At 38.6% G+C, this 12,401-nt stretch overlaps 1 protein-coding gene across 1 annotated transcript in view; it reads right to left on the bottom strand.

The window, feature by feature from the left end:
- Nucleotides 1–218: 218 nt before the first annotated feature.
- The window catches only part of LOC147030146 (uncharacterized), a 132,373-nt gene continuing 120,190 nt past the window's right edge, over nucleotides 219–12,401 (bottom strand). Inside the window, exon 8 of the mRNA XM_085873888.1 lies at nucleotides 219–10,721. Within this exon, the coding sequence (XP_085730014.1) occupies nucleotides 10,227–10,721 (495 nt within the window). The 3' untranslated portion in view covers nucleotides 219–10,226. The remainder of the gene's footprint in view (nucleotides 10,722–12,401) is intronic.

Below are 12,401 nucleotides of genomic sequence, written 5' to 3' on the forward strand. Positions count from 1 at the left end.
ACATTTATTAATATTGATGATCACACGCTGCCATTTATTAGTATTGATGATAATTTCCTTGTAATTCATGTAAAAATACACAGGTATCTCATAATGTACTTGTCCTGCCGGTGATGTGTGTCTAAGCTCATCTGGGTCAGTAAACAACTGCAAAAATGCACACACAACAGCTTGTAACATTAAAAGAAAACCTGTTCAAAGCACACAGACACTTCATACTCACTTACATACTGCACTTTATTCATTTTTCTTCTTTTTCTTTTTTTTTTTTTTTTAGATAAACTTCCGTCATTTTGCAATACGAGTGCTGCTTTTTTTTATAATGTTCAACACAATCATTACGTGCGTTTAACCGTTTATTGCTTACATGGCTCCCACAGAAAAGCAATTAATACAACTTGCAAAGAATCCTCACCCCTGAGCTTCTTGGTGGTTAAATCTTACCAAGTAAAGTCCAAAACGAAATAATACCCTTCAAAGTGAAGGGCTTGCCAAAAGAAGGCCGAGACTACCACGATTCTGGCATCAATCTCCCAATTCCGGTGAAGCTAAATTCAAATGAAAATGTTTGTATAATACAACTTTGGTGAACCACAAACTCTGGTCTAGGTAACTTAGATGAAACGTTACACTATTAAACTCAACCTTACATACAAATATTATTCAAGTTTATTTCATGTCGGCCTAACTGCAGTATCACTGTACATATATTGGGGGAGGATCAATGTAGAAAGGATTGTTCAATACAAAACTAGCATTTCCATCCTCATTTTTTGTTGATGTTTTTTCAAGGCATACATTCATCAAGATTCACGAATAGCCAGAAAAATAAATGATTTCATAGATTGTACACAAGAATAAGCTAAACAAAGAGTGTATTGGTGGTGATGTGGGTAAAGCCTTGTTGTGTTGCCCTCCTTGGTGCGGGTTCAATTCCCACGGCTGTTCATCACAAATCTCCGCATCCTGTGAGAAAGCAACGACCTGTCCAGGGATGATTCTTCGACACAGAAATGTTCACCACTTGTCCCACAATACCACCATCGCAACACAAAAACCAATAACAATGCTAACAGATATACATGGACCAAAACTTGAGAAAAATTCCACACGAGATGAAAACAAGAAGTTATCTGAAAGAGGAAAATCAAAAGCTGACAAAATATGTTGACGATTGGATTTATGACTCACTGACTTATTTTTGACAAAATGTTTGACACACAAGCTTGCTGGCAATAAACGCGATATAAGACTCGGCCCGTGCAATTTGAATCTCAACAGCAATGATTGCGGAGGCTGATTTTTTCAAAGTTGCTGAAATAATCTTTGATCACATTATTATAGTTTGTGGAACATGACGGACAACACCAGGAGTGTTACTTTTACAGGTAATGCGAAAAACTACATTGTTCTGAATGGTGTGACATCATTAACATAGAATCTACCATACACAACTGAGCCAAGAATATTTTAGGTATAATACTGTATACATATCTCCAACATTTGTCAAACGATGCTTAAAGATTAGCAGTGTGCTACTGATGTCAAAAATATTTCACCTTACTTACTGACAAACACATACTGTGTACTTAAAATTTGTTTGATGCTGAGATTGATTGTGAGGAAAGGAAGAAATTCAAACTTGGGATTATCTGCCCAATAAGAGAGCAAATCAAATTTTAAATGCTTTGGGTACAATGAGCCACTGAAAATCTGGTTCTAGATTTGAATAAGGTTCAATACTTAGCATTTTCGAACAAAACAAAAAACCGAAAACTTACATCGATGGAAAAAATTTTGTTGAGGTTTTGGAAGCACCTCGGGCATTCATAAAAACAGAACTTGAAAATAATTATTTCGGAGAAAGATTTAGGATGTGAGGTCGAGCAAAGGAAAAGGGGGTTAACATCAGCAGGCAGTAAACCTTCAACAAAAAAGGATTAGCCTTGCAATATGAAACTCATTGTTAAAAATTTATTTTTGGTTGGTGATACATATATCTGAGGATGTGTATTTATCTGTATATAAATATGATTTCGAAATGAGAAGGGTGATACAGCACCCTAGATTATATTTCCATCGATTGCACAATAATAAACATGTCCAACAAAAGAAATAATCTGAGAACCGAATCACTTGGTCTTCAGGACTAAAGATTATTGTTTTTACGCTTCAGACTAGTGTAAGTCCATTCACTGTAAAGATGTGACTATATAGGCTTGGAGCACGGATGGACCACGGTGAGCCCTGCAGTTTGAATGATCTCTATGTAATGGACGTCATAAACTTATTGACCAAAAATACAAATGAAACTAAGATGTGATGAAAACAAACAAGTAGGTCACCAAAAAACCGAAAAGTCTCATGGGATATTATAGAAATATTAAACGATAATCAGAATTCCATATCAACATGGGGACATCAAATAAAGACATGAACATCAAGAACTTGATTGAGCTTTTTTTTTCTGCCACACCCACCATCTTGATAGGAAACGCTCAGACAAATCCCCACCCCTGAGCACAACACAAACACTTTAACACGTTGTAAAAGATGTTCCAAGTGTTGGATCGAGGCCTGATTTTATGAAAGGCTGGCACGAGTGAAGGGATGTAGGTGAAGATGACTGAGAAAAGGCACTGTGTGGCACAAAGAGGACTCACCCATAAAGAAGAACTAAAGATTGTCATAACAGGCTGACAAGTGATTAATGTAAACTTGGAAAACATATAACCCAATAATAAGTTCTGAGAGCAGACTGCCACAGGAATTGTTTCAGAGGTGCCAAAGAGATTGAAAATCCACCTGCTCTCAGGAAATACAACCAGAAATTCCAATGAGTTGGATGAACATTATGTTTAAGGGAAACAAAATTGCAATCAAAATGATGTTACAGGGCAAGAACCTGAGATTATACTTTGGGAGATGTAATGAATCTGCGTCTCATGATTAGTATTTTATGACGACAAAAATAATTAGGCCTCAATAAAAAGTGAGTGTTGGAGATGTAAGTGTTAAAATTATTCCCAGGTGTGAAGAAGGAAGGTGTTTCTTATCTGCAAAAAAATCGTTTTCTACAAACCAAGAAATTTCAGTCAGGACATGACATGTTTAACAGGTAAGGATGATAATTATGTACTGGACTTACCCTTTGTGTTTTTCTTTGATGAAAAGCATTGTTCTGGAATACAGTGGCCTGCAAAGGTATTCGCCCCCCTCCAAAGTTTTCACATTTTGACGTCACCTGAGCTTATTTCAGGATCCTTTCCAATAAAACTTAATATAGAGTCTTCACAAACTACTCAAAAGCGATGAAGCTTTTCATTTCATAAAAATGCATAAAAATAAAAAAAATATGCAGATAAAATGTGAATAATTAAGATTAACACTGAAAATCATATAATTCTCAATTGCACCAGTATTCAAACCCTTTGCCAAATTAACCCTAAATCACTTCAGGAGCAAATTATTTGTTGGAAAGGTTAAAAAAAAATTAATCTAATAGGTTTCACCTGTATGTAATCAGCAGTTTAACTTGAATAATTAAGTCCTCCCACCTATCTAAGGGGATTTAAGTTGCAACTCACTTGGTGAACCAACAAGGCAAACATGAAGATGAAGGAGCTTTCCAAAGAAGACAGACATAAAGTGGTGGAGAAGCACCGTTCAGGAGAGGGTTATAAGACCATGAAAGTCACTCATTATCCCTTTGAGTACGATGAAATCCATCATTAGGAAGTGGAAGACGTATCATACTACCCAGACTCTACCTAGACTCTACCCGCATGAGGTCGTCCATCCAAACTCAGCAGCCGGGCAAACAGGAAACTGGTTCGGGATGTCACTGCAAATCCAACATCGACTTTGAAATATCTGCAAGGCTCTATGTCCGAGATGGGAGTCAATGTTCATCAAACAAAAATATCCTATTCCCTTCACAAAGCTGGCCTCTGTGGACAGGTGGCAAGAAAGAAGCCATTACTGAAAAAGACACATCTCAAAGCTCATGTGGAGTTGTGAAAAAGCATTTTAACGATACTGCAGGCATGTGGATAAATGTTTTGTGGTCAGACGAGACAAAAATTGAGCGTTTTGGTCGAAATTCAAAGCAGTACGTCTGGCTCAAGCCTAACAATGCACATCACCACATCAACATCATCCCGACTGACAAGTATGGTTATGGCAGCATCATGTTATGGGGCTTTTTTTCATCAGCAGCGACTGGCAAGCTTGTCAGGATAGAAGGGGCAATGGATGGTACAAAGTTCAGGAGAATCCTTGATGAAAACCTGCTTGAGTCAGCCATGAACCTGAAATTGGATAGGAGAGTCACATTTCAGCAGGACAATGAGCCGAAGCACAAAGCTAAAGGCACACTGGAGTGGCTGAATAGAAAGAAAATGAATGTTCTTGATGGTCCGGTCAACGTCCTGACTTGAACCCAATTTAACATTTATGGCAAACTTGAAGATTGCAGTCCACTGACGATCCCTATCAAACTTGGCAGAACTAGAGCAATTTTCATGTGAAGAATGGGCAAAGAGTTCACCATCTCACTGTACAAAGCTGGTCGAGACCTACACAAAAAGACTCAGAGCAGTCATTGCTGTAAAAGGTGCTTCCACCAAGTACTGATCTAAGGGGCTGAATACTGTTAGAACCATTGAATTTTGATTTGTACATGTTTTTTTGCAGGTATTCCTGACATATAACCTCCTTCAACTATAACAGTGTTTATTTAGTTTGATCTCTTCAGTTATTCATAAAAAAAAGTTCACTTGGAAAACTTGTTTCAATATAATTCGTAATTCATCTAAATGTGGCATTATAATTAATTGGTAGGGGGGTGAATACTTTTGAGGCCACTTTATAAATTGAAAAAAGCAAAAAAAACAAGTAATTGAAAGATCATTTTGGAATGCAGTGCACTCAGCGCTGCTCCACAAATTTTGCAACAAAGAGAAGAGAGCAGAATCGGTCTCAGCCAACTTTTCCTCTGTGACCTGCAGAGTTTCTCAGACCTTAATTCTAAGCCTTGCATATGACTTGCTTTTCAATGCCCTACACAATCAACTTCTAGTGACATGCCCGAGTATGGATAATAGAGGGAATAAACTCCCCAGATTTGAAAAACCAAGTGTTACAAAACATAAGGAGGTGTACACAATTGGGCAGTATGTGCTTCTATGCAATCTAGTCTTTAAGAAATAAATAGCACAATAATAAATATTGCACAGAATAGATCAGATCATGAACCATGCTCTATACAGAACGTCAGTACAACTGAAGCAGTTTCCATAGCTGGGATTATAAACCTGGATGGGTTGTCACTCTGACACAGGGCGTCAGGGCAGAATTTGTAATTTGTTCATGGTGCTGGCGATAGCTCGCCTACTCTTTGCGAAGGATACAGTAGGATCTTTAATGTCTACCAACTAACGCGGCAGATAGGATGCCCGGTTTAACATCAATCCGAGGGATGGCACATACATTGATGAGTCACCCTGTTTGTGAAACACTGGAATAATAGTGTTACAGTTGCCGGGTTCGTCCCAGTTGTCCCAGTTGCCTGATTCGAATCCAGCAAGTCACCTCAATGTGACCGTCAACTGTTTCGAGGTCTTTCCCACCAGATCACGCATCTAAATGCCATGACACCATATGGATTGGAAATCTAAATCGACCTGGGTTTATGCCGAATAGGTGTCGCACGTCATATGCTAATTAGGCCGAGTCAGCCTGATGCACAACGCAGTCTGGGTGTGCAGTGTAGAGAACCACAGCCAATTATCCCTCAACAGGTCTTTCTTTTAATCACCCAAGGAGAACCATGACAAACACAATTCACCCCGAGACTAGGTGTATTTAATTATAACGGTCACGGAGAGGGAAACACAAGGAAGCAAAACAGTATATAATAAATACACAATCCTCTTAACCCTTTACCAATACGTGCCCACAAACCAAATGTCCGAATGGGATTCCTTAATTAGCCTATGCGTTAGGGTTCAGTTAGACACAAGACATGAAATAGACAAATTTGGGAAGGACAAGACAAAAAGAGAGGTGTCGGGACAAACCAGACACAGTATGCAGGATTGGTTCCCCTCCAGTCCCAGCAGTTTGGTCGGAAAATGTCCCATGCCATTCCTGTGGTATCTGGACCAGAAGAGAGGAGAGGGTGTGGTTCTGGTGTGGGCAGAGGAAAGTCTCTGACTGGAACATAGAGCTGAGGAGCAGAGCTTCTCAGACGTCAATTCTGGGGGCTCCTCTCTTCCCTTCTATACACCCGCCTTTATGGCAGCCACTCCTTACATCTTGGATGAAGCATCACACCGCTCCCTTCTCACTCACCATTGGACGCTGCTCCAGTTGGGTGGGCTGAGGAACCCTTCTGTGACCTTCCACCCCAAAGCTCTGAAATATCATGGCCCGATTAAGATGCCCTGGTGGCGTTTTCTGCCAAAAGTTGTGCCGCCAGCCTATCACAACGCTAAAAACAACACAAATGACAGACTACAGAGGGCAGAACAGTAAAAAAAATATGGTCAAAAGTTTTGGTAATTTTAGCCACAGACAACAGGATGGGTCGACATCGTCTAAGTAGACATAAAAACGATACATATCTAATATCAAAATTAATTGCTTTACACTAATGATAGACATTTATTTCAAGGAAATAACTGCTTTATTATATGTATTATTAACCCTTCAAAGCCATTTACACAACAATAGCTTACATATAGCTGGGCCAAGATTCAAACACTGGCTAGATAGCTTAAAGGCAAGAGTGCACACCTCTAAGTCATCATGCACAGAATACACAGGATAGTGCAGCCTGCACAGAATAGTGCAGCATATAGACCTCTATGCATAATTCACATATTATCAAAATAAAAGATTTGATTTCAAATGGGGACAAATTTGGGGTGGTGTATTGTTTCACATGTGAGGACTACAGCAACCTCAATATTAGTGAAAATTAGAGTTATGAAAAATTAAGATTGTAAGAACAAACAACATGGCTAGACAGGGTGACACAGTCAGCAATCATGTATCATTGTATATTATCTGGGCACAAATTTGATCTGAGTGGGACTCTCATCCTGGAAAATATGGCCAACCCAATAAACATCAGAAATCTATCCTTGAGGCATGGCATATTAAACACTGAAAGGTGATCTAATTGGCCAAGCAAATGAACTACCCACACAAATACAATAAAATGGTGTAAGGCACAAACAAAGGGTGAGAGATGCAAACAACAATGGACTGCTGATACAGGCTCCAAATCACTACACCTGCTCACTGCTTCACCTTACATTGCTATTAATTTCATCTACAGGCAGTGCCATGCATACCCATGGACAAACCACACCTGCTCACTCAAAAATTACACAACCAACTTTCCAGCATGTCTTAAACATCCTGCTTGTTGCAAGTTCAGTCGAGTAATACTTGTGCAATTCTGGCTTGGCTGGCTTGGCTTTCTTTATCTCTTTGAAACCAAAACGTGTTTCCAAACGACCTGAACATCACTTCAAATTAATATAAAATGGTATGGAAAATTTGTCTTAATTTTGTGTAGGAAAATTTCTGTCAATTTGCATCAGTGGACAGGAAAAGTAATGGATGGAATGAACAGACATTGATAGAAGTGTGCAAACTGCTGTGGGAATTAAGAAAGAGGAAAAGACATTTCAGGCATTGACCCTTTGTCAGACCTCTTTACTCTGAAGAAGGGTTTACACCAAAAACGTCAGCTTCTCTCTGCTTCTACTTTTAGAAATATTGTTATATATCACTTCAGCCCAATCTCTCAATGGTGAAGAAGCGCTTCAAAAAATTCTCGCATCTGGATCTGGATCTTCACCAAAATCGAATAAATTCGTCATTGTTACATCCCCAACCAATCCACCAAGTTTCGTTGGAATCCATCCATAACTTTATGAAATATTGTGCTATATATCGTATTTGGCCCGATCACTCAATAATGAAAGAATCACTTTAAAAGTTCTCGGATCAGGAATTGCATCCAGATCCTAATAAACATCGAATAAATTCATCCTTGTTAACCACACAACCTGTCCACCAAATTTCGTCTGTATCCATCCTTAATATCTTGAGATATCCTGCTCACATACAGACAAACAAACAAACAAACAGAGAGACAATCCCAAATAAAACAAGAAAAAGAGCAATCAGACATTGCAGACCCTTGCCAGGACTTGTTTTGTGTGGTGTGTTGTGTAGTTTTGTGTGGTGTCTTCAAAAACCTTCAAAAATTTTCTTCTCTGAAATGGCTGAAGCAGTCATCACTGCCAGCATTTATAAAGTGGCAGTTCTAATTACGTCTCTTATTAATTACGTAACACACCAGTCCACAAACACCACACAAAACTACACAACACAAAACTACACAAAACAAGTCCTGGCAAGGGTCTGCAATCTCTGATTGCTCTTTTTCTTGTTCAATACTGTATATACACATACTGTATATACATGTACTCTATGTACACATTCAGGTATATCATCTTTGAAATGCACAAATATTTTAGGAAACGGTGCAGTTCTGCATTATTTAGAGATTTGAATTATATTCATTGACATTCTCGAATATGAAGTTCACTGTAAGTATACAATTGGTGTTGTTTTGTTTTTACTCAACTATTACTCATAATGCTGTTTATTCACCATAATTGTTGTATTTTAACAGACATTCATGAAGCAAAAGTTAGCGATGTTGAAGAGTATAGCGTATTAAAAAAAAAACACTTACTGATACTTTGATGTTTTGGACAATTTTAAAAATATATTATCCTCCGTTTTCTCGCTATTTTTCTCCCTTCAATACTAGTTAACGAGATTTTCCTTGTATACACTATACATTTATGTACATTTGACCCTGTGCAGATATACAGCTGAATAATGGGTGGAGAGAAGACAGGATGATACACTCAAAGTATGCATCACATGTTAAGGAAATCATATTCTGCTGCATCACTTATGAAACAATGTTTTAAGTTTGAATCTTAGGGTAATATAACTTTTCCTACAACACATTCTGCTCTGTTATGTAATGATGAATGTTTAATCGATAGATGGGGAATGTGCACAGGTCACAAGTGATTGATATTCTACGGTTGTTGCAATTTTTAAAGTCTTGAGAATTATGAATCGCAGTACAATTTTTTAATTTGTAAACATTATTTACAATTCTTTGTACATCGCAGGATTTCCATTCCCAGATCATATTTCTAGCATCTGAAAGAGTTAAGTTATTCGATTATGTTTCCCCCCAGACTGGTTCTCATTTATTTATTTTACAATGTACATCTCACACAATGTATCATTGTTTTCTTCGATTTAATTCTTCCTGTTACTTGATCTTTCTGGTTTCTAAATTGTCTGGCCACAGATGACATGCTTCCTTCTAGCCTTGTATGGTTGAAACCAAGACCTGAATTACCTGGAGCTTGTGTCAACTGATTTATCAAGGGTGAAGCTTCAGTCCTTAGTAGGTGTCAGTAATCTTTTGTCTTGTGCTCTGACTACAATGCTGCACTTCACAGTATTATAGTTTTACAGGCCTAGATGGTTTTTTTCTGGTCATGTGCTTGTTGAAGTTTTGTGTCTTCGGCTGTGCTTTTCAGTAAAACAAACTTTAACAACAAATCCTTAAGTTCTGAGATAGCTGTCCAAGGCTGGGTGTTATTTTAAGCTTTTTGAAACCTCTCGTGGCCATTCCAAAGGGGTTATTTGAGAAGTGGATATACGATACAGCTCTAACTTTTTATAGGTTTACCAACAAATAAACCTAATCCTTTCTTACCTATTGTTCTTCTGACGATACATGGAAATCATACTAAAATAAGGCAATTCTCTGTCTGTGGATTTGTGTGTCTGTTCATTATAGAATCCAAAACAGCTCGGCCAACCTCCACCAAATTTTTCAGTCGTGCTTAGGATACCCAGGCTCAGGTCAATGGAAGTAAATAAATCTCCACCTACCATCCCACCTCCCCACGAGTGTGGAGACATGACTTATAATTCTCAGCTGTACATGCAGAATAGTGCAAGTGGTTTAACCACTGACCCCTGTTGGAGGGAGGGGGTATTGAGAGTGGGAAATGATGCCAATTTTGAAAAACAATCATCTTGCTCCCAGAGGGAGCAGATAATAGTAGTGATATAAAAGAGGAACACGGTGAATGTTTGGAAAGCGATCAAACCAAAGACCCACTGCAGTCATGCACGGGCATCATAGCAGGATTCCCATCAAGCCGTACTTGGTTGTCGGGTGCATTTCGTGAAAAATGACTTGGTGGGTGAGTTTTTGGCAGGGGAGGACGAGATAGAAGCACAGAGGTCTGGTTCAGTCCAGGTGCTCTCGGTGACACTGGTGGGCCCTGAGCAGGCCTTTGTAGGTGTGGTGAAGCAGTTGAAGCCTGGCTCGACCTTAAGATATGGGGTGAGGCAGGTGGATCTTGAGTAGGTCGGTGAATATGGGGTGAGCTCGGTGGACCTTGTTTGGGCCTAGGAATATGAGGTGATACTGGTTGGCCTTGACTTGATCTCGAAGTATAGGGCGAGGCTGGAGCACCAAGATTTGGAGGCAATGAGCCCCCACTTGAAGGCTGTTTCCAGCGAGAAGGACGGATAGGGGCATGCACAGAACTGCGAAGAGAGGTGACAGAGATGCTGTCTGCAGCAGGTGATTCCTAAGTGAAAAGAGGAAGGAGAAAATCTAATTATATTTGTGTGAGCAACATTACTGAAATCAACTCAAAAAAGCTTTTGCAGAATATTTTAATGTTTTCAAGAGGTTGTTAAACAGTGTCATGGTTAATTCACTTTGTCATAATAAGATGTTATGTGTTTTTGTACTCCCATGTGACCAGTGAATGTTTTCCTTTTGAAGGTGGTTTGAGATACTGAGTTTTACATACATTACAAAGCATTATACAAATCAAAATCTAAATTCCTGCTTAAGCTTGTGTGAACTGATTATGTCTATAATCTGTCAAAAGGCACTTAAATTATTATTCTTACTGTGTGGCCCGATTCTCAATGTCTAAAATTACAGGAGGAATTAAGATCCAACTGAAGTATCCTTGGTTTTTCCCTGACTTAAAACTGTATCATGACAACTTTTAAAACGAATCTTCAGACAACTATGCAACTTGTGATGCTAACAAGATGCAAGCGTCATAGATCCATTGCGTTAATAACAGGAAAAAAGAGTTATCAAAGTATCACCAACACCAATATCAGGTTCCACATTCCTTTTCCTACTTTGGGTAGAAAATGGTCTTCACATCTTTGCTCTATATTTATTCAGGCTTCTTCTGATGACTCCAAAGCAGTTTTTGGTCTTCTGTTTGACTATGTTTGTACCATATCCTGATTCTGTGTGAACTGTGCTTCTCCGCTGATGGACCTCTGGTGGCTTGTAGCTGTTGCTGTGTTTGAGCCTGGGGAGTAACTGCTGAAATCTATCAATCCGGGTTCTTAACGACATCTTTGTTCGCTTCACACTTCTTCATACTTTCTCACATTTCTCTTTATTCATTGTAATTCTTGCTATTTCTTTTCTTTTTTTCTCTTTTACTCTTTATTTCTCTTTCTTTATCTATCTGTCTAGGAGAAGTAAATTCTGCACCTACATGGGTTCGAGGTTTGAGGAGTTGCAGCTGAAACCTGAATTATATTCTGACGTTGCGTGGAAAATTACCAAAATTTTGTTTTCTGACTTTATATGAAAAAATATGATCACAAATGTTTTTTGCTGCTCTTTCACCAAATATATTGACTCAACAAATGACAAAACATTTAATATCTCTGCTTCTTGCAAACTCTCTTGATGCTATCTAAAATAACTATCTTATACATTAATTTCAATGAATAAGTCCATTTGTTGCAAGGCTTTGCATGTCCATGGTTGAAGATTAATGCTGGATCTTGAACGTTCATATTGTTTGTTACAGTCAGACTTGATAAGTCTTTCTTAAATCTGTTTTTTCTCTATTTACCTCCGCCACCCCAAGTGAAGGGGATTATGTTTTCACCCCTTTCTGACTGTTTGTTTATTTGTGTGCAGAATATCTCAAAAAGTTGTGCACGGATCCGGATGAAACTTGGTGGACATGTTGGGTGCTTGATAAGGACGAATTGATTCGATTTTGCTGAAGATCTAAATCGTCATTTGGATATGAGAATTATTTAATTTTTAAAGTGATTCTTCACCATTGAGAGATCGGGCCAAAACGATATAGTACTGTATAGCATGATATTTCCAAAATCTAATGGGCCTGATATGTTCTCGTGGATCAGGCATTACGTGGCGGAGGTGTGCGCTCTATCGAGTGCCCTTCTAGTTTCGTCTGTAATCAGCAAGTTTT

The sequence above is a fragment of the Eptatretus burgeri genome, chromosome 3 (genome assembly GCF_056783735.1).
Source record: "Eptatretus burgeri isolate ZD-2024b chromosome 3, Ebu_testis_v1, whole genome shotgun sequence".
NCBI lineage: Eukaryota > Metazoa > Chordata > Myxini > Myxiniformes > Myxinidae > Eptatretus > Eptatretus burgeri.